General features: G+C 51.9%; 1 protein-coding gene across 1 annotated transcript in view; it reads left to right on the forward strand.

Moving 5' to 3' along the window:
• KCTD3 (potassium channel tetramerization domain containing 3) overlaps positions 1 to 23,932 on the forward strand; it is a 93,430-nt gene that overhangs the window by 15,519 nt on the left and 53,979 nt on the right. The window contains exons 3-7 of the mRNA XM_066595068.1: positions 2,946 to 2,991; positions 3,949 to 4,022; positions 16,682 to 16,740; positions 17,384 to 17,464; positions 23,100 to 23,237. Of these exons, the coding sequence (XP_066451165.1) occupies positions 2,946 to 2,991; positions 3,949 to 4,022; positions 16,682 to 16,740; positions 17,384 to 17,464; positions 23,100 to 23,237 (398 nt within the window). The remainder of the gene's footprint in view (positions 1 to 2,945; positions 2,992 to 3,948; positions 4,023 to 16,681; positions 16,741 to 17,383; positions 17,465 to 23,099; positions 23,238 to 23,932) is intronic.

Raw genomic sequence — 23,932 nt, forward strand, 5'->3', positions numbered from 1 at the left:
GATGCTGCACTCCCTGTTTTAGTGGTTTGAGTCTCCATGCATCCATCTGGGACGCTCCTTTCTGACCCTCCAATGGCAGGTACTCACCATGGATGCAGGCCTTTCCGGCTGGGGGATATTCTGAAGAACCTCTCGGTGCAAGGAACTTGGTCGAAAAAGGAGACCAAGCTACCAAGAAACGTGTTGGAACTTTGAGTCATTTTCCTGTCCCTTCATCGCTTCGCACTCCAGCTGACAGGGCTATCAGTACGGGAGCGAACCGACAATGCGATGGCTGTTGCATACATTAGTCATCAAGGTGGGACCTGCAGCAGCCAGGTCATAGAGCATGCAGCGAAGATCTTGACATGGGCCAAATCAGCTTTTTAGTCACTTCGAAGGTGACCACCTTGGTAGCGGTCAAATCGAGCCAAGAGGTCTCAGAGCTCTCAGCTTTGTCAGCCAAGCCTCTGTTTACAGTCTTTCATCAAGACAAAATGGTCCTGCATCCTGTGTCTTCTTTTCTACCTAAGGTGATGTCGGCATTCCACATCAATGAAGACCTTGTTCTGCCTTAATTGTATCCATCCATAGTTCTTCTGGAGTGGGCTCACTCATGGCCTAAGAGCACTGCCATGGATAAAGAGTGGGATCTAAATAACGTTTACCAGAAGGCCTTCCATCTTGATCTAATTGAGAAGTTGTGGGATTAGTGGGAAGGTAAAAAAGACTTACAGGAACTGGAATTCTGTCCGTGGAACTACTAGATCATCCACTGCTCGAGCTTGGGGGTCCTGAGATCTGGCCAAGAGCAACTTCTCGCAACCATCCAAGAGCAGTATGGTAATGTGCAATGCTTTCTCCAGCATGATGGAGCACTATGCGGTGGATATAGTATAACTTGACTTTAGTAAAGCATTTGACAAAGTATCTCATACCAGACATATTGGGAAAATGACCAAATCTGGGATTGACAAGGCAACTGTTAGGTGGATTCACAACTGGCTGAGTGATCAAAGAGGGGTCATAAATGGCTGCACATCCAAGTGGAAGAATGTATCAAGTGGGGACCACAAGGCTCTGTCCTGGGCCCAGTGTTGGTCAACATTGTTATAAATGGTCTGGAGGAGCGAATTGTGGGAAACTGATCAAATTTGCCAACGACACAAAGCTGGGAGGGATAGCTAAAGTTAGGGAAGAGAGAGAGAGAGAGAGAGAGAGAGAGTACTTAAAAAGATCTAAAAAGGCTTGAACAGTGGGTGGCGACTAACAGAAAGGTATTTAACAAGGAGAAAGGCAAAGTCCTACATCTGGCAAGAAAATCTAAAAAAAAGCACATACAGAATGGGAGGAATTGGGCTAAGCAGCAGCACATGTGAAAAAGACTTGGGTATACTAATAGATCATAGACTGAACATGAGTCAACAATGTGATGCAGCAGCCAAAAAGGCAAACCCAATTCTGGGATGTATTAGGAGAAGCATAGAGTCTAGATCACGTGAGGTCATTATCCCCCTCTACTCTTCCTTAGTCAGACCCCATCTGGAATACTGGGACCAGTTCTGGGCCCCCCAATTTATACAAGACAGACAAACTGGAGCAAGTTCAGAGAAGAGTTACCAAGATGGTGAGCGGTCTGCAAATCATGTCCTATGAGGAACAGGTAAAGGATCTGGGAATGTTTAGCAGAAGAGAAGGCTGAGAGGAGACTTAATAGCTGCCTACAAATATCTGAAGGGCTGTCACAGTGCAGAGGGATCAGCCCTATTCTCATCTGCACAAGGAAAGACTAGAAGCAATGGGATGAAACTGAGAGGGAGGAGACACAGATTAGATTTTAGACAGTGAGGGGATCAATGAGTGGAACAGGTTACCACGGGAGGTGGAGAGTTCTCCTTCAATGTAAGTCTTCAGATGCGGACAGACATCTGGGATGATTTAGTGAATCCTGCACTGAGCAGGGGGTTGGACCGGATGACCCCGGAGGACCCGATGATCCTGGAGGTCCCTTCCAACTACCATTCTATGTTACAAGGCCAAAGAGATAACGAAGTGGTTTGCTGATCACAATAGTGACCTTTTGGGCCCGTGGCCAGGAATCTCCGCAGGTCTCCTCCCATTGAGAACTTGTGGTCCATCCTCAGAAGGCGGGCAGACAAACAAAACCACAAACTGTGATAAACTCCAAGCACTGATTAAAAGGAATGGGTCGTCATCAGCCAGGATTTGGCCCAGAAGCTGATACCCAGCGTGTCCAGGCGAACCGCAGAAGCCTTGAAAAATAAGGGTCAACACTGTAAATATCGGGTCTTTACCTAAACTTGATGTGTAAAAATGTATGTAACGCTTAAAATTGTAGTTCAGTTACATAGAAACAGCCGACCAAGGCCAGATGACACGGGCGCATTACCCTTGTGCATCGCGCCCACAACCCGGGCTGCCAATAACCCATTGATTGCTATTGGGCCACTCACAACTGCGTAGTACTAGCTAAAAAGAATTCACGGCCCGTATAACACGCCACGGTAGTGCATGGGGGTTGGCGTCTAAAGTGTTGTCCACGCCTGTACCTGGCCGTCAGTAATGTGTATAGCGCTCTCGGCACCGTGTGTATGGCGCTCTCGGCGCCGTGTGTATGGCGCTCTCGGCGCCGTGTGTATGGCGCTCTCGGCGCCGTGTGTATGGCGCTCTCGGCGCCGTGTGTATGGCGCTCTCGGCGCCGTGTGTATGGCGCTCTCGGCGCCGTGTGTATGGCGCTCTCGGCGCCGTGTGTATGGCGCTCTCGGCGCCGTGTGTATGGCGCTCTCGGCGCCGTGTGTATGGCGCTCTCGGCGCCGTGTGTATGGCGCTCTCGGCGCCGTGTGTATGGCGCTCTCGGCGCCGTGTGTATGGCGCTCTCGGCGCCGTGCGTGGGGCGCTCTCTGTAGGGGGCATCCGTTCATCTTCTGTCCTGGTTTGTCTTGCAGTCTACTGAGCGGCCGGATCTCAACATTGCGGGATGAAACGGGCGCAGTGAGTAATATTCCTCATTATACCATTTTTTTTCTACTGTTTTGCCTAAACGTTTCCCGTCTTTCTCTGATTTCCATCATTAATCACTAATTCCATCATTTGGGTGGTTTCGCCCCTGAAGCAGGGTTACGGTTGTCCGGATTCAGCTGCGGATCCACAGGTTTCAGCTTCTGGTTTGCGCTGCACATTTTCACCCCGGCGGGCTCACCTTGGTAAATACTTGCCCCATGAATGGACCTTTCATGTAGAACCTTCTCACTCCCCCTAGTTCTTCGCCTCGGCTCCCCAAGGGGACATTTTAAAGTGAAATGATAAAGTACAAATGTAGCAATCATTAACATGACAGGCGCATTGTGCTAACTCCGTATAGTGTTGTAGTGTCATTATCTGTCAGGTTAACGGTTGCTACATCCGTAGTGACGGCTCTGATCTGCTTAGCAATGCTCCTCGGTCCCTGCTGCTCATTGCTTGGTAAGCTGTGACCTCTGACCCATCAATGCCATAAGATACCAGGTCGGGAACGGCCGCGCCACCTCGGCTCCATTCCAAGAGGGAGCTGAAGGAACCGATGTGGAGGGGATTCGTTAAGGGTATTAGTTCCATAAGGCGCTCAGCTATACATCGAGAGGCTACGGGTACAACACTTCATTGTCACACATTGCCCATAGGCTCCTTTGTTAATAGGATATATATATACATCTGCATAGAAAAGTATTGACTGCACTTTTCTATAGAGTTTCAAGAAATGAATAAGGTACGGTGACAGGTAACAGCTTGGCGGAGGCCGCTGGGACTCTGGGCGTCTGTCAGGTGACTGGAGAGCCCTCTGGGATACATTGTAGCGATACGCCGGAGGCTCTAAGAAGTCAGATCAGGCTTATTATATGTCACACCGACAGGAAGGTCTTGGTGTTCGGCTCATCCTAATCAGTTATGTCAATTTTCCCTCTTTTACAGATATTTATCGATCGCGATCCAACTGCGTTTGCACCCATTTTAAATTTCCTTAGAACAAAGGAACTGGACTTGAGGTAAGACCGCTTCCACCAGAGACCTGAGACACGAGACCCGAGCATCACACAGCATAAGGCTGCGTTCACACATAGCTGAGACCCGAGCATCACACAGCATAAGGCTGCGTTCACACATCGCTGAGACCCGAGCATCACACAGCATAAGGCTGCGTTCACACATCGCTGAGACACGAGCATCACACAGCATAAGGCTGCGTTCACACATAGCGGAGACCCGAGCATCACACAGCATAAGGCTGCGTTCACACATAGCGGAGACCCGAGCATCACACAGCATAAGGCTGCGTTCACACATAGCGGAGACCCGAGCATCACACAGCATAAGGCTGCGTTCACACATAGCAGAGACCCGAGCATCACACAGCTTAAGGCTGCGTTCACACATAGATGAGACCCGAGCATCACACAGCATAAGGCTGCGTTCACACATCGCTGAGACCCGAGCATCACACAGCATAAGGCTGCGTTCACACATCGCTGAGACCCGAGCATCACACAGCATAAGGCTGCGTTCACACATCGCTGAGACCCGAGCATCACACAGCATAAGGCTGCGTTCACACATCGCTGAGACCCGAGCATCACACAGCATAAGGCTGCGTTCACACATCGCTGAGACCCGAGCATCACACAGCATAAGGCTGCGTTCACACATCGCTGAGACCCGAGCATCACACAGCATAAGGCTGCGTTCACACATCGCTGAGACCCGAGCATCACACAGCATAAGGCTGCGTTCACACATAGCTGAGACCCGAGCATCACACAGCATAAGGCTGCGTTCACACATAGCTGAGACCTGAGCATCACACAGCATAAGGCTGCGTTCACACATAGCTGAGACACGAGCATCACACAGCATAAGGCTGCGTTCACACATAGCTGAGACCTGAGCATCACACAGCATAAGGCTGCGTTCACACATCGCTGAGACCCGAGCATCACACAGCATAAGGCTGCGTTCACACATCGCTGAGACCCGAGCGTCACACAGCATAAGGCTGCGTTCACACATAGCTGAGACCCGAGCGTCACACAGCATAAGGCTGCGTTCACACATAGCTGAGACCCGAGCATCACACAGCATAAGGCTGTGTTCACACATAGCGGAGACCTGAGCATCACACAGCATAAGGCTGCGTTCACACATAGCGGAGACCCGAGCATCACACAGCATAAGGCTACTTTCACACATAGCTGAGACCCGAGCATCACACAGCATAATGCTGAGTTCACACATAGCTGAGACACGAGCATCACACAGCATAAGGCTGCGTTCACACATCGCTGAGACCCGAGCATCACACAGCATAAGGCTGCGTTCACACATAGCGGAGACCCGAGCATCACACAGCATAAGGCTGCGTTCACACATCGCTGAGACCCGAGCATCACACAGCATAAGGCTGTGTTCACAAATAGCTGAGACCCGAGCATCACACAGCATAAGGCTGCGTTCACACATAGCTGAGACCCGAGCATCACACAGCATAAGGCTGCGTTCACACATAGCTGAGACCCGAGCATCACACAGCATAAGGCTGCGTTCACACATAGCTGAGACCCGAGCATCACACAGCATAAGGCTGCGTTCACACATAGCTGAGACCCGAGCATCACACAGCATAAGGCTGCGTTCACACATCGCTGAGACACGAGCATCACACAGGATAAGGCTGCGTTCACACATAGCTGAGACCCGAGCATCACACAGCATAAGGCTGCGTTCACACATAGCTGAGACCCGAGCATCACACAGCATAAGGCTGCGTTCACACATAGCTGAGACCCGAGCATCACACAGCATAAGGCTGCGTTCACACATCGCTGAGACCCGAGCATCACACAGCATAAGGCTGCGTTCACACATCGCTGAGACCCGAGCATCACACAGCATAAGGCTGCGTTCACACATCGCTGAGACCTGAGCATCACACAGGATAAGGCTGCGTTCACAAATAACTGAGACCCGAGCATCACACAGCATAAGGCTGCGTTCACACATAGCTGAGACCTGAGCATCACACAGGATAAGGCTGCGTTCACACATCGCTGAGACCCGAGCATCACACAGCATAAGGCTGCGTTCACACATCGCTGAGACCCGAGCATCACACAGCATACGGCTGCGTTCACACATCGCTGAGACCCGAGCATCACACAGCATACGGCTGCGTTCACACATCGCTGAGACCCGAGCATCACACAGCATAAGGCTGCGTTCACACATCGCTGAGACCCGAGCATCACACAGCATAAGGCTGCGTTCACACATCGCTGAGACCCGAGCATCACACAGCATAAGGCTGCGTTCACACATCGCTGAGACCCGAGCATCACACAGGATAAGGCTGCGTTCACAAATAACTGAGACCCGAGCATCACACAGCATAAGGCTGCGTTCACACATAGCTGAGACCTGAGCATCACACAGGATAAGGCTGCGTTCACACATCGCTGAGACCCGAGCATCACACAGCATAAGGCTGCGTTCACACATCGCTGAGACCCGAGCATCACACAGCATACGGCTGCGTTCACACATCGCTGAGACCCGAGCATCACACAGCATACGGCTGCGTTCACACATCGCTGAGACCCGAGCATCACACAGCATAAGGCTGCGTTCACACATCGCTGAGACCCGAGCATCACACAGCATAAGGCTGCGTTCACACATCGCTGAGACCCGAGCATCACACAGCATAAGGCTGCGTTCACACATCGCTGAGACCCGAGCATCACACAGGATAAGGCTGCGTTCACACATCGCTGAGACCCGAGCATCACACAGCATAAGGCTGCGTTCACACATCGCTGAGACCCGAGCATCACACAGCATAAGGCTGCGTTCACACATCGCTGAGACCCGAGCATCACACAGCATAAGGCTACGTTCACTCATCGCTGAGACCCGAGCATCACACAGCATAAGGCTGCGTTCACACATCGCTGAGACCCGAGCATCACACAGCATAAGGCTGCGTTCACACATCGCTGAGACCCGAGCATCACACAGCATAAGGCTGCGTTCACACATCGCTGAGACCCGAGCATCACACAGCATAAGGCTGCGTTCACACATCGCTGAGACCCGAGCATCACACAGCATAAGGCTACGTTCACTCATCGCTGAAACCCGAGCATCACACAGCATAAGGCTACGTTCACACATCGCTGAGACCCGAGCATCACACAGGATAAGGCTGCGTTCACACATCGCTGAGACCCGAGCATCACACAGCATACGGCTGCGTTCACTCATCGCTGAGACCCGAGCATCACACAGCATACGGCTGCGTTCACTCATCGCTGAGACCCGAGCATCACACAGCATACGGCTGCGTTCACTCATCGCTGAGACCCGAGCATCACACAGCATACGGCTGCGTTCACTCATCGCTGAGACCCGAGCATCACACAGCATAAGGCTGCGTTCACACATAGCTGAGACTCGAGCATCACACAGGATAAGGCTGCGTTCACACATAGCTGAGACCCGAGCATCACACAGCATAAGGCTGCGTTCACACATCGCTGAGACCTGAGCATCACACAGGATAAGGCTGCGTTCACACATCGCTGAGACCCGAGCATCACACAGCATAAGGCTGCGTTCACACATAGCTGAGACCCGAGCATCACACAGCATAAGGCTGCGTTCACACATAGCTGAGACCCGAGCATCAGACAGCATAAGGCTGCGTTCACACATAGCTGAGACCCGAGCATCACACAGCATAAGGCTGCGTTCACACATCGCTGAGACACGAGCATCACACAGCATAAGGCTGCGTTCACACATAGCTGAGACCCGAGCATCACACAGCATAAGGCTGCGTTCACACATCGCTGAGACCTGAGCATCACACAGGATAAGGCTGCGTTCACAAATAACTGAGACCCGAGCATCACACAGCATAAGGCTGCGTTCACACAGAGCTGAGACCCGAGCATCACACAGCATAAGGCTGCGTTCACACATAGCTGAGACCTGAGCATCACACAGGATAAGGCTGCGTTCACACTTCGCTGAGACCCGAGCATCACACAGCATAAGGCTGCGTTCACACATCGCTGAGACCCGAGCATCACACAGGATAAGGCTGCGTTCACACATCGCTGAGACCCGAGCATCACACAGCATAAGGCTGCGTTCACACATAGCTGAGACCCGAGCATCACACAGCATAAGGCTGCGTTCACACATCGCTGAGACCCGAGCATCACACAGCATAAGGCTGCGTTCACACATAGATGAGACCCGAGCATCACACAGCATAAGGCTGCGTTCACACATCGCTGAGACCCGAGCATCACACAGCATGCGGCTGCGTTCACACATCGCTGAGATCCGAGCATCACACAGCATACGGCTGCGTTCACTCATCGCTGAGACCCGAGCATCACACAGCATACGGCTGCGTTCACACATCGCTGAGACCCGAGCATCACACAGCATAAGGCTGCGTTCACACATCGCTGAGACCCGAGCATCACACAGCATAAGGCTGCGTTCACACATCGCTGAGACCCGAGCATCACACAGGATAAGGCTGCGTTCACACATCGCTGAGACCCGAGCATCACACAGCATAAGGCTGCGTTCACACATAGCTGAGACCCGAGCATCATACAGCATAAGGCTGCGTTCGCACATAGCTGAGACCCGAGCATCACACAGCATAAGGCTGCGTTCACACATCGCTGAGACCCGAGCATCACACAGCATAAGGCTGCGTTCACACATCGCTGAGACCCGAGCATCACACAGCATAAGGCTGCGTTCACACATCGCTGAGACCCGAGCATCACACAGCATAAGGCTGCGTTCACACATAGCTGAGACCCGAGCATCATACAGCATAAGGCTGCGTTCACACATAGCTGAGATCCGAGCATCACACAGCATACGGCTGCGTTCACTCATCGCTGAGACCCGAGCATCACACAGCATAAGGCTACGTTCACTCATCGCTGAGACCCGAGCATCACACAGCATACGGCTGCGTTCACACATCGCTGAGACCCGAGCATCACACAGCATAAGGCTGCGTTCACACATCGCTGAGACCCGAGCATCACACAGCATAAGGCTGCGTTCACACATCGCTGAGACCCGAGCATCACACAGGATAAGGCTGCGTTCACACATCGCTGAAACCCGAGCATCACACAGCATAAGGCTGCGTTCACACATAGCTGAGACCCGAGCATCATACAGCATAAGGCTGCGTTCGCACATAGCTGAGACCCGAGCATCACACAGCATAAGGCTGCGTTCACACATCGCTGAGACCCGAGCATCACACAGCATAAGGCTGCGTTCACACATCGCTGAGACCCGAGCATCACACAGCATAAGGCTGCGTTCACACATCGCTGAGACCCGAGCATCACACAGCATAAGGCTGCGTTCACACATAGCTGAGACCCGAGCATCATACAGCATAAGGCTGCGTTCACACATAGCTGAGACCCGAGCATCACACAGCATAAGGCTGCGTTCACACATCGCTGAGACCCGAGCATCACACAGCATAAGGCTGCGTTCACACATCGCTGAGACCCGAGCATCACACAGCATAAGGCTGCGTTCACACATAGATGAGACCCGAGCATCACACAGCATAAGGCTGCGTTCACACATCGCTGAGACCCGAGCATCACACAGCATACGGCTGCGTTCACACATCGCTTAGACCCGAGCACCACACAGGATAAGGCTGCGTTCACACATCGCTGAGATCCGAGCATCACACAGCATACGGCTGCGTTCACTCATCGCTGAGACCCGAGCATCACACAGCATAAGGCTACGTTCACTCATCGCTGAGACCCGAGCATCACACAGCATAAGGCTGCGTTCACTCATCGCTGAGATCCGAGCATCACACAGCATAAGGCTACGTTCACTCATCGCTGAGACCCGAGCATCACACAGCATAAGGCTGCGTTCACACATCGCTGAGACCCGAGCATCACACAGCATAAGGCTGCGTTCACACATCGCTGAGACCCGAGCATCACACAGCATAAGGCTGCGTTCACACATCGCTGAGACCCGAGCATCACACAGGATAAGGCTGCGTTCACACATCGCTGAGACCCGAGCATCACACAGGATAAGGCTGCGTTCACACATCGCTGAGACCCGAGCATCACACAGGATAAGGCTGCGTTCACACATCGCTGAGACCCGAGCATCACACAGCATACGGCTGCGTTCACACATCGCTTAGACCCGAGCACCACACAGGATAAGGCTGCGTTCACACATCGCTGAGATCCGAGCATCACACAGCATACGGCTGCGTTCACTCATCGCTGAGACCCGAGCATCACACAGCATAAGGCTACGTTCACACATCGCTGAGACCCGAGCATCACACAGCATAAGGCTGCGTTCACTCATCGCTGAGATCCGAGCATCACACAGCATAAGGCTACGTTCACTCATCGCTGAGACCCGAGCATCACACAGCATAAGGCTGCGTTCACACATCGCTGAGACCCGAGCATCACACAGCATAAGGCTGCGTTCACACATCGCTGAGACCCGAGCATCACACAGCATAAGGCTGCGTTCACACATCGCTGAGACCCGAGCATCACACAGGATAAGGCTGCGTTCACACATCGCTGAGACCCGAGCATCACACAGGATAAGGCTGCGTTCACACATCGCTGAGACCCGAGCATCACACAGGATAAGGCTGCGTTCGCACATAGCTGAGACCCGAGCATCACACAGCATAAGGCTGCGTTCACACATCGCTGAGACCCGAGCATCACACAGCATAAGGCTGCGTTCACACATCGCTGAGACCCGAGCATCACACAGCATAAGGCTGCGTTCACACATCGCTGAGACCCGAGCATCACACAGCATAAGGCTGCGTTCACACATAGCTGAGACCCGAGCATCATACAGCATAAGGCTGCGTTCACACATAGCTGAGACCCGAGCATCACACAGCATAAGGCTGCGTTCACACATCGCTGAGACCCGAGCGTCACACAGCATAAGACTACGTTCACTCATCGCTGAGACCCGAGCATCACACAGCATAAGGCTGCGTTCACACATAGCTGAGACCCGAGCATCACACAGCATAAGGCTGCGTTCACACATCGCTGAGACCCGAGCATCACACAGCATAAGGCTGCGTTCACACATCGCTGAGACCCGAGCATCACACAGCATAAGGCTGCGTTCACACATAGCTGAGACCCGAGCATCATACAGCATAAGGCTGCGTTCACACATAGCTGAGACCCGAGCATCACACAGCATAAGGCTGCGTTCACACATAGCTGAGACCCGAGCATCACACAGCATAAGGCTGCGTTCACACATCGCTGAGACCCGAGCATCACACAGCATACGGCTGCGTTCACACATCGCTGAGACCCGAGCATCACACAGCATAAGGCTGCGTTCACACATAGCTGAGACCCGAGCATCACACAGCATAAGGCTGCGTTCACACATAGCTGAGACCCGAGCATCACACAGCATAAGGCTGCGTTCACACATAGCTGAGACCCGAGCATCACACAGCATACGGCTGCGTTCACACATCGCTGAGACCCGAGCATCACACAGCATAAGGCTGCGTTCACACATCGCTGAGACCCGAGCATCACACAGGATAAGGCTGCGTTCACACATCGCTGAGACCCAAGCATCACACAGCATACGGCTGCGTTCACACATCGCTTAGACCCGAGCACCACACAGGATAAGGCTGCGTTCACACATCGCTGAGATCCGAGCATCACACAGCATACGGCTGCGTTCACTCATCGCTGAGACCCGAGCATCACACAGCATAAGGCTGCGGTCACACATCGCTGAGACCCGAGCATCACACAGCATAAGGCTGCGGTCACACATCGCTGAGACCCGAGCATCACACAGCATAAGGCTGCGGTCACACATCGCTGAGACCCGAGCATCACACAGCATAAGGCTGCGGTCACACATCGCTGAGACCCGAGCATCACACAGCATAAGGCTGCGTTCACACATCGCTGAGACCCGAGCATCACACAGCATAAGGCTGCGTTCACACATCGCTGAGACCCGAGCATCACACAGCATAAGGCTGCGTTCACACATCGCTGAGACCCGAGCATCACACAGCATAAGGCTGCGTTCACACATCGCTGAGACCCGAGCATCACACAGCATAAGGCTGCGTTCACACATCGCTGAGACCCGAGCATCACACAGCATAAGGCTGCGTTCACACATCGCTGAGACCCGAGCATCACACAGCATAAGGCTGCGTTCACACATAGCTGAGACCCGAGCATCACACAGCATAAGGCTGCGTTCACACATAGCTGAGACCCGAGCATCACACAGCATAAGGCTGCGTTCACACAAAGCTGAGACCCGAGCATCACACAGCATAAGGCTGCGTTCACACATAGCTGAGACCCGAGCATCACACAGCATAAGGCTGCGTTCACACATCGCTGAGACCTGAGCATCACACAGCATAAGGCTGCGTTCACACATCGCTGAGACCCGAGCACCACACAGGATAAGGCTGCGTTCACACATCGCTGAGACCTGAGCATCACACAGCATAAGGCTGCGTTCACACATCGCTGAGACCCGAGCACCACACAGCATAAGGCTGCGTTCACACATCGCTGAGACCCGAGCATCACACAGCATAAGGCTGCGTTCACACATAGCTTAGACCCGAGCATCACACAGCATAAGGCTGCGTTCACACATAGCTTAGACCCGAGCATTACACAGCATAAGGCTGCGTTCACACATAGCTTAGACCCGAGCATCACACAGCATAAGGCTGCGTTCACACATAGCTGAGACCCGAGCATCACACAGCATAAGGCTGCGTTCACACATAGCTGAGACCCGAGCATCACACAGCATAAGGCTGCGTTCACACATAGCTGAGACCCGAGCATCACACAGCATAAGGCTGCGTTCACACATAGCTGAGACCCGAGCATCACACAGCATAAGGCTGCGTTCACACGCTGCCCCCAAGTCCCCTCCGGGGGGCGCAGATTGTGACTCTGATTTTGGTGTGCATGCGCTACAGATTCTTTGTGCTGATGTGAAGCCCCCCGGAGACCGCGGCCGAATGGGGTCGACGTACAACAGCATCAATGTGGATTAGAGGTTCAAAACCTCATCCACATTCTGTGGGAAAACCACCAGATCAGAAGGTGACGAGCCGGGCGGATCTACATCCACAGTGTTAGTCTTAGGAGCAGATTGCAGTGTGGATTCCGCCTCTTCAGGAGGTGACAGCGGCCCCCTAATCAGGAGGTGACAGCGGCCCCCTAATCAGGAGGTGACAGCGGCCCCCTAATCAGGAGGTGACAGCGGCCCCCTAATCAGGAGGTGACAGCGGCCCCCTAATCAGGAGGTGACAGCGGCCCCCTAATCAGGAGGTGACAGCGGCCCCCCTAATCAGGAGGTGACAGCGGCCCCCCTAATCAGGAGGTGACAGCGGCCCCCCTAATCAGGAGGTGACAGCGGCCCCCTAATCAGGAGGTGACAGCGGCCCCCTAATCAGGAGGTGACAGCGGCCCCCCTAATCAGGAGGTGACAGCGGCCCCCTAATCAGGAGGTGACAGCGGCCCCCTAATCAGGAGGTGACAGCGCCCCCTAATCAGCACCGTTTGCTGCCGTGTGGATTTCTATCTGCCGCAGACTGTATCCTCGCCCCCCGTCTCCTCCGCAGCTCCGGTCTCCCCTCTGATGCTGCATGGGAGGTCACAGGTCGCTGTAGCCAATCACAGACATCTGCATTCAAGCGTTTAGGCCTGTGATTGGCTGCGAAGGTGCAGCGCTGAGGCTGCGGGGCCACGGGAGCAGTGGGGATGGGATCTGTCATTACGTTTAACACGGGGAGCAGGAATTAGAAACAAAACTGACCACCCGTTGTAGAGGGGTTTTCTCGTCCATATCAATGGGGGGCACAGCTGAGGAGGGCCGCGTAGCTACAGTCACTTGGAGGCGGACACAAGACAGGCGCCATTCTAACTAGTTATTAGCTTAGTGTCTGTAGGAGGCAGACGTGGTTCTCGCCGGTCACTTGGATTCAGAGCATACCGGGAGGCAGGACCCTCCATACCCCAGGGATGGGGACGAACAGACCGGAGGTAACTGTGCTAAAAAGAAAAGGAGGCAAAGCCTTAACTCAGACATGACCCGCCGGCCATGGACCCCCTTCTTACTGGAGCACTGGAGACAGGGGTGCACGCTTCTTAAACTAAGGAATCCATGTTCTTCCCTCTCCTGGGAGGTAAGTATCCATCCTGCTTAGAGGTGAGTATTTTCTCCCCCATCCCTCTCTTACTTTCTCCCCCACCTACTACAACCCCCAGCAGTACCCCGCCTACTACAACCCCCAGCAGTACCCCGCCTACTACAACCCCCAGCAGTACCCCGCCTACTACAACCCCCAGCAGTACCCCGCCTACTACAACCCCCAGCAGTACCCCGCCTACTACAACCCCCAGCAGTACCGGTACCCGTAGGGTTCGCCTTTTTGAGGTTTTCTTTTTTCCAGTTGAAAGGCTTTGAGACAGCGGTTCCCGCTAGGTCCTTTCCTACGGATTGGCACAGAATGCCAGAAGCAGGGCGGGCAAATGTATTCATTGCGCCCAGTGTGGTTTGCCCAGGGTGGATTCTCGCAGTTGTTGGGAGTTTCGTTCACAGCGATTCTTGCTTCAGGCCTAGGCAGGACACTCCCAGGGGCGGTCGCACCAGAGGAGAGGGGAAGGACTGTTAGTATGCTGGGGGATACAATGCGGGCCGGGCTTCCCCTATTCTTCACCAATGGCCGCACAATGTCCCTCCCTTTCTGGGGTCCCTTGGACATCGGTGGCTCCTGACCAAGGTCCGCACTCACATCCTTTTCTTTCGCTGGTGTGAACAATGCAGTTTCCATCCTACGTGTTCCTCCTTCTCCACCTCCTGTCATTCCCGCGGGACGCTCGGGGGATGGGTTTGAGTTATTTAAAAGGTCCGGTATCTGCACTGTCCATAGTTTTCCACGGTCTTCAAAGTCGTCTGTCTGTACTTTTCTACGGGGGGTTGCTCACGCTGCTCCTCCTGTCACTCAGTGGGACCTTAATCTTGTACTGGATGCTTTAGTCTCATTCATTCGAACCGTTAAGCGAAGTTCCAGCTTTGTTGGCCTGGAAGGCGGCCGCCTTGATAGCGGTCACATCGATCTGCCAGGTCTGTCGATAATCCTCTGTCCACCATCGTTCATCGGGACACGGTGGTCCTGCTCCTTCCTTTCTACCTGAGGTGGTTTTTGGCATTGCACATCTACCGTTCTGAAGTGGCATCTTTCTGACCCTGCTGGTGATTCCTGATGGCCCCAGACGTGGTCCTGCGGTGTCCAAGGTAGTCGGATCTGAACAATGGCAGAGGCATACCGTGCTGCAGGCAAAACGCCCCCATCCGCGTTGTGGCGCACGCTACTCTGGCAGTGGGTTCCTCGTGGGCGGTATGCAGCAGGGCTTCTGCTATGCAGGTGTGCCGGACCGCTACGTGGACCTCTTCGCTCACCTTTTTACCGGATGTATACTTTTGCACCTGTGGACGCCTCCCTCGGTCGAAGAGTCTTACAAACGGCTGTAGACTGACTGTATGCGTCCTTCCACATTCCCCACCCCGGGGGTCTGCTCTGGAACGTCCCGCGGTCTTCAGCTGTGACCCCAATGATGCAGACAAGAAAAAAAGATTTTTGTACTTACGGTAAAAACTCTTTCCTGTCTCATTCATTGCGGACCCCGCGGCCGCCCCATGCTGCTACTAGATGTTACTGACATGTCCCTCCTTGAAGAGCCCTCCGTCCAGCTGCCCGCTGCTGCTCCGATTACACCTGTAATAAATGTGTCATATTGGCTGTTCATTGCGTATCCTACTGCCTGCATACAAGCCAGTTAGAATGGGCCTGCAGGAGGCGTATAGCCGGTAGGAGGAGCTAACGTTTTTCTTGCTTAGTGCCCCTAGTGGCTGTAGCTATACCCACAACCTTCTGCCGTCTCCCCCCCCCTCCCCCCCGCCTTCCAAAGAACGAGACAAGAAAGAGATTTTCCGGTAAGTACTAAAATCTTGGTCTGCGACTTACATTTCTTACCGGAAAGCGTAGCGTTGGACCCTCCTCCTTCAGCCGTGTTCCCACGAGAGGTCGTGTGGTCCTGTGGCCTCCGTTGTCGGTGAGGTCGCAGGAGGGCGACTGGTTGTCAGCTCATTAAAATAATTAGGCCAAGCCCTCTTTCTTTCGCCTCCAGTGCAGTGATAGAAAGAGGTTGCGATAGCAGGGACCTCTTGTCGGGACGCTAGCGGACGGCAGGTGGATGACTGCCGGAAGAAATGTAAATGGCTGGATAGACACTTTTTATAGGGCTTGTCAAGGATTAGAAAAAGTATTGCTACTCTCTCCCAAAAACAGCACCACGCCCCCCACAGGTTGTGTCTGGTATTGTAGCTTGGACAGATGGGGTGCAGACATCTTTTTACAATATGTAACTGTTGGAGGCCCCCTTTAAGCTAAGCCTAACTCTGGGACCCTCTTGTTGGGGATTAACAATGTGCCTTGTGTTCTGGCCTCCTGACATCATCCATGTGTTCTCTTTTGCAGGGGGGTCAGCCTGAACGTTCTGCGCCATGAAGCTGAGTTCTATGGGATCACTCCGCTGGGTAATGTGTGCATTGTGTCATCGTGTGCCGCCGACTTTCTGTACAGAGATTGTGCATGCATTTATAAACCTGAGACTAAGCAGCAAAGGGGACAAGATTTGCAAAAATCCTATTTACCCGCTGCTGACAAGCCGAGCGGAATGCAAATCTGTGCCGTGTCGATTTGTCGCAGTTTCCGCTATGCTCTCCTCTCTATGGGAAATGATTCCCTCAGCAGAATACAGGCTGAAAAGCCGCTTCAAACTCGCCTCAAGTGCTGTAGGTTTTGAAGCAACCTCTCCACTGCGGAAATCTTATGGAATTTCCGTACAGTCGCGCTGCGGACATTCCACAAGACGTCCGTCCCGTGTGAACCCAGCCTTAAGGTAACTTCATGGGTTAGCCTGCAGTGGCATGGAAGCTAGTGGCATTAGAAGAACATCACTGGGTTGTGCCAAGTGACAAACTCTTATCAACTGCTGGCATTTCACTGGGACATGCTATTGTTTTATTAGTTGAGGTCGGACCCCTGGGACCCCCGTCAATACGGCTTCACTCTCTGCAGGAAGCTGCAGCGCCGCCTTATTAAGATTTTGGATTGGAGGAGCGCCTCGTAGTTGACATTAAGTTGTCGCTGAAACTATTTCCGTCCTTTACACCGCAGTAAGAAGATTGCTGTTATGTGAAGAACTGGAGCGCTCCTCGTGTGGCAGCGTGCTCTTCCATGGCTATCTACCTCCTCCAGGTAAGTGTCTGCTGTTCCTCGGTATGTGCTGAAGAGGATTGGTCAGCAATACAGACCTTTATAAAATAATGGTATGAATTAAGGGGATTGTGCCACAACTGCAAGTTATCCCCCACCCACAGGCTAACATGCTGATCAGTGGGGGTCTCACTGCTGGGACTCCCATATCCTGTTCTGCCCATCACTGTGGGCTTCTCCTCCCGCAGTGATGCCATCATGATGGGAGCGCCGGCTATGCATGCACGGTCAGCGCTCATTTCATTTCAATGGTGGTGGCAGAAATACCCAAGCGGGTGCCGCTCAGTTATCTCTGTAGTACTACTGAAGGTGAATGCAGCACTAGTGTGTATGCATAACCTGCACCCCATTCAGTCTCCTCCTCACTGTGGGGGGCAGTGACCCTACAATGAGAAGGACAGAGGATACGGAACCCCCATTCTCGAAACTGGTAGGGGTCTCAGTGGTGAGACCCCCACCGATCGGCAAGTTATGCACTGCCCTTTGGATTGGGATAACTTGCAATAGTGGTACAACCCTTTTAAATGCCTACTGACAGAATATCCTCTTGGAGTCCCATCAAATGGCGCACCACCGCTTATCCTTGTGTTCCTTGGGTAGTAGCTGGTGGCTGTAGACATCCCATCAGGTGCTGTTATCTCCCAGAAATCCAACATGCCCCGTCCTTCATTCCCGACAGTCAGGAGACCGGGATCAACAGAAGGTCACTAGCCGACATTAAAGGGGTGTTCTGTGTTTAAACTATGGATGATCCATCATAAGGGTTGTGTCTTTTTCGCAGCAACCATTTGGCCGGAGAAACGCACCCGGTACACTTTTCTAAACCCACTATCCTTCAGATAGCATACGCTTTTGCGTTTCAGGACGTGCGTGACAAAAAGCTGGAATCATTATCCAAAACTTCCTTTGAGGCAGTGAAATCGTCACTTTGATCTGTTTTCACTTCTATGTGGGTCAGTAGGGCCACGTCTGAATGGGCCAAGCAATTACGCCTAGGAGTTATTTGCAGCTCATTAAGTAGCAGACATTGCGCATCAGGTAGGCCGGACAAAAAAAGTTTAAATCCCTGTTAGTCCCCTTTGTATACAGCCAGACTCTTGGCTCACGCCTCGGCAGCTTCAGTGGCCACTCTGTGGTTTAACTCCTGGTCCACAGATGCCGCCTCCAAGAGCTCCTTTTTGTCGCATTGTGACTCTTTGGGTCCAGACTGGACGAGATTATCTCTGAAGCCACTGGTGGTAAGAGCTCCCACCTACCACAGATTAAATCCAGCAAAGGAAAAGACCTGTTTTGTTCCTCTATCAAATCCTCCCATGAAGAGGAGAGTTGAATTTCCCTGTTCAGGAAGACCTAGGTCGCCATCCAGATCGCCCTCCAGAACTCCATGATCCCCTTTAAAGGCCAACGCTTTAGCTCAGGCGGTACATATGCTACCACCCAGCCTGTCGCTCCCTCAGAACACATCTATCCCAATCTCTTCGTGGTTCCCAAAACGTATAGCCCTGTCTGAACCGTCCTGGGTTTGAAGAAGTTCAACCAGTATGTCAAGGTTCCTCACTTCGATATGGATCTGTTATTGCGTCCATGGAACCGGGGGAATCCCTGTCATCCCTAACATCAAGGATGACTATCTTCATGTCCCCACCCGTGTCGCTCATCAGCGATTCCTCCACTTCACCATCAGTTCAACACTCTGCCAACTTACGGCCCTTCCATTCGGGTTGATCAGAAAAATGTGGCTTAGAAGCTCCTCAAGGGTAATAAATGGCTTAAAGTGAAAAAACAAATGCCACAGGCATAACGCCCGATCCCAAGTGCCCTAAATATAACTTTTATTGGATACATTTAAATTCACTTTCTAAAGGTTAAAAATCCATATTGCAGACTGCCTGAGACAAATAAGGACCCGAATGAAGGTGCAGATTAGTCCTATTTCCCAGGACATTTGTGGAAGACTCAGACTTCCTCTTCTGTATGGGAAAATGCTTGACATATGAGATCACAATTGGGGCAAAGGACCATATATAAGAAAAAGGGCAAAACTCATCAGGTCATGCACCCAATGCAGGTGAAAACTGCCCTAAGTTCCCTGTGAACCGAGTGGAAGACTCCAACTCCCTCCTCGGCATCAGGGGGAATCCTAGAACATATACTCATGACGGAGGGCAAAGCACAGTCAAACAAGCTGTGCTAAAACACTACTTTAGGGAAGACCCTAATAGGGACCGAAGCTTACCTTACATCACTTCGGCGGTCCACATACCAGAGGCGGACAGCTGACTTTCTGAACACGGAGACAGTCGACCCAGGAGAACAGGAGGTACATCCAAATGTCTTTCAAGCTCTTTGTCAAAGATGGGGGTCAGCTGAACGTCAATCCAGAATCAACCGCACGTTTCCAACTTTTGTGTGAAGGTCCCAGGACTCCCCAGCTCAAGCAGTGAATGCCCTCATAATTCGCTTGACCGACTTCAGGTACGTCCTCCCTTCACACTCTTCCCACGACTTCTCAAGAAGATCAAAATGGAATTCCTCCCAGTGATTCTCATGGCTCAGACTGGCCTTGATGAGCGTAGTAAGTGGATCCTAAACCTGCTCATCGACACTGCGGGAAGATCTTCTCTTACAGGAACTCCTCTTCCACTAGCATTTGTCCACACTTTAAATGCATGGTGGTTGAAGCTGTAGTCTTGAGAGCGGATTTGCAGTCATTCAGACCATGATGAAGGCTAGAAAGCCCCCCTCCTCTTGGGTTTACCATCATGTCTGTAAAATCTTACTCTGGTATGAGCAACACAACTTCCATCCTATGTCCTTTTTGCTGTCCCGCTTCCTGTTTTTCTTCCAGGACAATATGAACAAAGACTTGGGCCTTAAGGGTCTGCTCTCGGCGATGTCCATGTTTATTCAACGCTCCCTGGCTTCCAGGTTGGCTGTTCGCACCTTTTTGTAGGGCATCGCTCACACTGCTTCCCCATACCATTCACCTGTCCTTCATTGGGATCTCAATGCGCTTTAATCATACCCATTCAGGCCCCTGCGCGACATTCCAACTTGTCTCTTGTCCTGGAAACTGGCCTCTCAAGTGATGATCTTACACAGCTGGTAGGCAAGCAGCTTTGTCTGCCAAACCTCTGTTCAGTCTTCCATCAGAATGATGTTGTCATAGAATCCTAGACTGGTAGAGTTGGAAGGGACCTCCGGGGTCATCGGGTCAACCCCCTGCTCAGTGCAGGATTCACTAAATCATCCCAGACAGATATTTGTCCAGCCTTCGTTTGAACACTTCCATTGAAGGAGAACTCCCCACCTCCAGTGGTAACCTGTTCCACTCATTGATCCCCTCACTGTCTAATATCTAATCTGTGTCTCCTCCCTTTCAGTTTCATCCCATTGCTTCTAGTCTTTCCTTATGCAGATGAGAATAGGGCTGATCCCTCTGCACTGTGACAGCCCTTCAGATATTTGTAGACAGCTATTAAGTCTCCTCTCAGCCTTCTCTTCTGCTAAACATTCCCAGATCCTTTACCCGTTCCTCATAGGACATGATTTACAGACTGCTCATCATCTTGGTAACTCTTCTCTGAACTTGCTCCAGTTTGTCTATGTCTTTTATAAAGTGGGGTGCCCAGAACTGGACCCAGTATTCCAGATGAGGTCTGACTAAGGAAGAGTAGAGGGGAATAATGACCTCACGTGATCTAGACTCTATGCTTCTCTTAATACATCCCAGAATTGTGTTTGCCTTTTTGGCTGCTGCATCACATTGTTGACTCATGTTCAGTCTATGATCTATTAGTATACCCAAGTCTTTTTCACATGTGCTGCTGCTTAGCCCATTTCCTCCCGTTCTGTATGTGCTTTTTTTCATTTTTCTTGCCCAGAAATAGGACTTTGCATTTCTCCTTGTTAAATACCATCCTGTTAGTCGCCGCCCACTGTTCAGGCTTTTCTAGATCTTTTTGAATCCTCTCTCTCTCTTCCCTTCTGTTGGCTATCCCTCTTAGCTTTGTGTCGTTGGCAAATTTGATCAGTTTTGCACAATTCCCTCCTCCAGATCATTTATAACAATGTTGACCAACACTGGGCCTAGGACAGAGCCTTGTGGTTCCCCAATTGATTCATTCTTCCACTTGGATGTGCGGCCATTTATGACCACTCTTTGAGTACGATCACTCAGCCAGTTGTGAATCCCCCTAACAGTTGTCTTGTCGATCCCAGATTTGGTCATTTTCCCAATAAGTCTGGTATGAGATACTTTGTCAAATGCTTTACTAAAGCCAAGATATACTATATCCACCGCATTTCCCTGATCATCCCAGTCGGTGATTCTGTCATAGGAGATTAGATTAGTCTGGCCTGACTTGTTTGTCCTACGTCCTGTGCCTGCCTAAGGTGTCGGCCTCCCACATCAATGACGACTCCGTCTTTCTTTCGTTCTGCCCCTCTTGTTTCACATCCGAGTTAACGCGCTCTCCACGGGTTGGATCTAGTTCTAGTACTACAGGTTTCTCTCTCTGACCTCCGCTTTCAGGCGCTCTGACTCTTGTTGTGATCCCACATGGCCCATGGTGTGGCCTTAAGGCTTCCCAAACTATCATATTACGTTGCATCAGGTCAGCGGAAGCCAGGTCAGGGTCCCCTCCGTGTTACGGCGCATGCTACTTGGACAGTGAATGCTTCTTGGCGGTTCTCAATGGTGTTTACGCTTTCGAGTATGTAAGGCAGCCATATGGGCCTCCTTGTACCCTTTACGAAGTTATATCGGGTGCACACTTTTACATCTACTGATATCTCTTTCAGTCGAAGAGTTTTACACACTGCAGTAAACCAATTGTGCGCTTCTACCCCCGATGGGGCCGCTCTCGGATGCCCCACGGTCTTCAGTTATGTCCCCCAATGACATTGGCAAGAAAACAAGATTTTTGTTCTTACCGTAAAATCTTTCTCATCCCATTCGTTGAGGACCCGACACCCACCCAGTTCAATTGCAAGGCTGTCTTTCTCCTTGGTGACACTTTCTCTCCGGAGTTGACAAGGTTCCCCTCTGGGTTGCGGTTTTACATGTTTTAATGTTCACATTGACTGTTTTATGCTGCTTGCGTACAAAGTCATTAGCTTGGTGCCTGCAGGGAGGTATAGCTGGTAGGAGGCGCTAACACTTTTTCTCCTTAAGTGTCGCCCCCTAGTGGCAGCAGCTATATCCGCGGTCTTCAGCCGTTTCCCCCAATGAAGGAGATGAGAGATTTTACAGGAAGTACAAAAATCTCATTCATTGTACCGATTGTAAAAAAGAACAACTAATGTAGTGCTGATCATACAAAGTAGGACGCCCCCCGGTGTTCACACTGCTGGGGAAGGAGCCCCTCCACCTAATAAGCTGCCAGCTGAGCAGTACATTATCACCAGTGCCAAATGGGTGCAAGTGATGATAATGGTGTTTGTATGCTAGAAGCATGGATCCAGGATACTCTATTAGATCTGTCATTTCTAGAGTTCTGTCTGCTAACGATCCATGTGACGATGAGGCTTCGTAGAGGGGATTGGGATTATGTCCCACAAGGTGGTGGCACCCTAGAAGGGCTTTATGTGACCTGATAAATGTTTGTGCCTCCAGCTGTTCCCAGCAGGAAGTTGACTTGTGAAGCGTCTTCATCGGCTGAGAATAAGGTGACGCCAAGACCCTGTGAAGTGCTGGTCCAGGGGCCCCCCGCGCAGCCCACGCTCTCCGGTGTGGAAGGGATGGTCCGACTCGGTAAGGAGGTTTTCATTCTTTATGCCCTTGCTATGCTGCCTGAAGTACAAGTAGAGCTCTTCCGTTGAGCTCTGGTGATACCGGCTGTCCCAAGTAGAGCTCTTCTGTTGAGCTCTGGTGATACCGGCTGTCCCAAGTAGAGCTCTTCCGTTGAGCTCTGGTGATACCGGCTGTCCCAAGTAGAGCTCTTCTGTTGAGCTCTGGTGATACCGGCTGTCCCAAGTAGAGCTCTTCCGTTGAGCTCTGGTGATACCGGCTGTGCCGTCTGGTGGGATATCCTCACATGCTGATGCTCCATCTGCTGCACACCGCAGTAGTAGTTATGGCATCACAGCTGTCCAACAAGCGTCAGTTCACACTCTGCAGATTCTGCATCCGCAGCACTTTGCAGCATCACCCAACAATCACAGGAAATACAATCCTCCGGGATTTCTTGCAATCGTTGGGTTGCGGCAACATTAGGTTGCGATGTAACGATGGCTTAGTCTCCCGGCGTGTCCTAGCAAAAGTCGCATTGTAGCCACAGCCTAAGGCCTTGTTCACATGGCTGTATGCGTAAAACCTGTGATGTTTTTTTTACAGGCGTATCTGCACACAAAATGAATGGATCAATGAAAACCAATATACATTGACTGACTTCCCTCCCTGCGTAGTACGCGGTCGTGCATCACGTGCGAGATACGTGGTGAAGTCAT

The sequence above is a fragment of the Eleutherodactylus coqui genome, chromosome 3, assembly GCF_035609145.1.
Source record: "Eleutherodactylus coqui strain aEleCoq1 chromosome 3, aEleCoq1.hap1, whole genome shotgun sequence".
Lineage (NCBI taxonomy): Eukaryota > Metazoa > Chordata > Amphibia > Anura > Eleutherodactylidae > Eleutherodactylus > Eleutherodactylus coqui.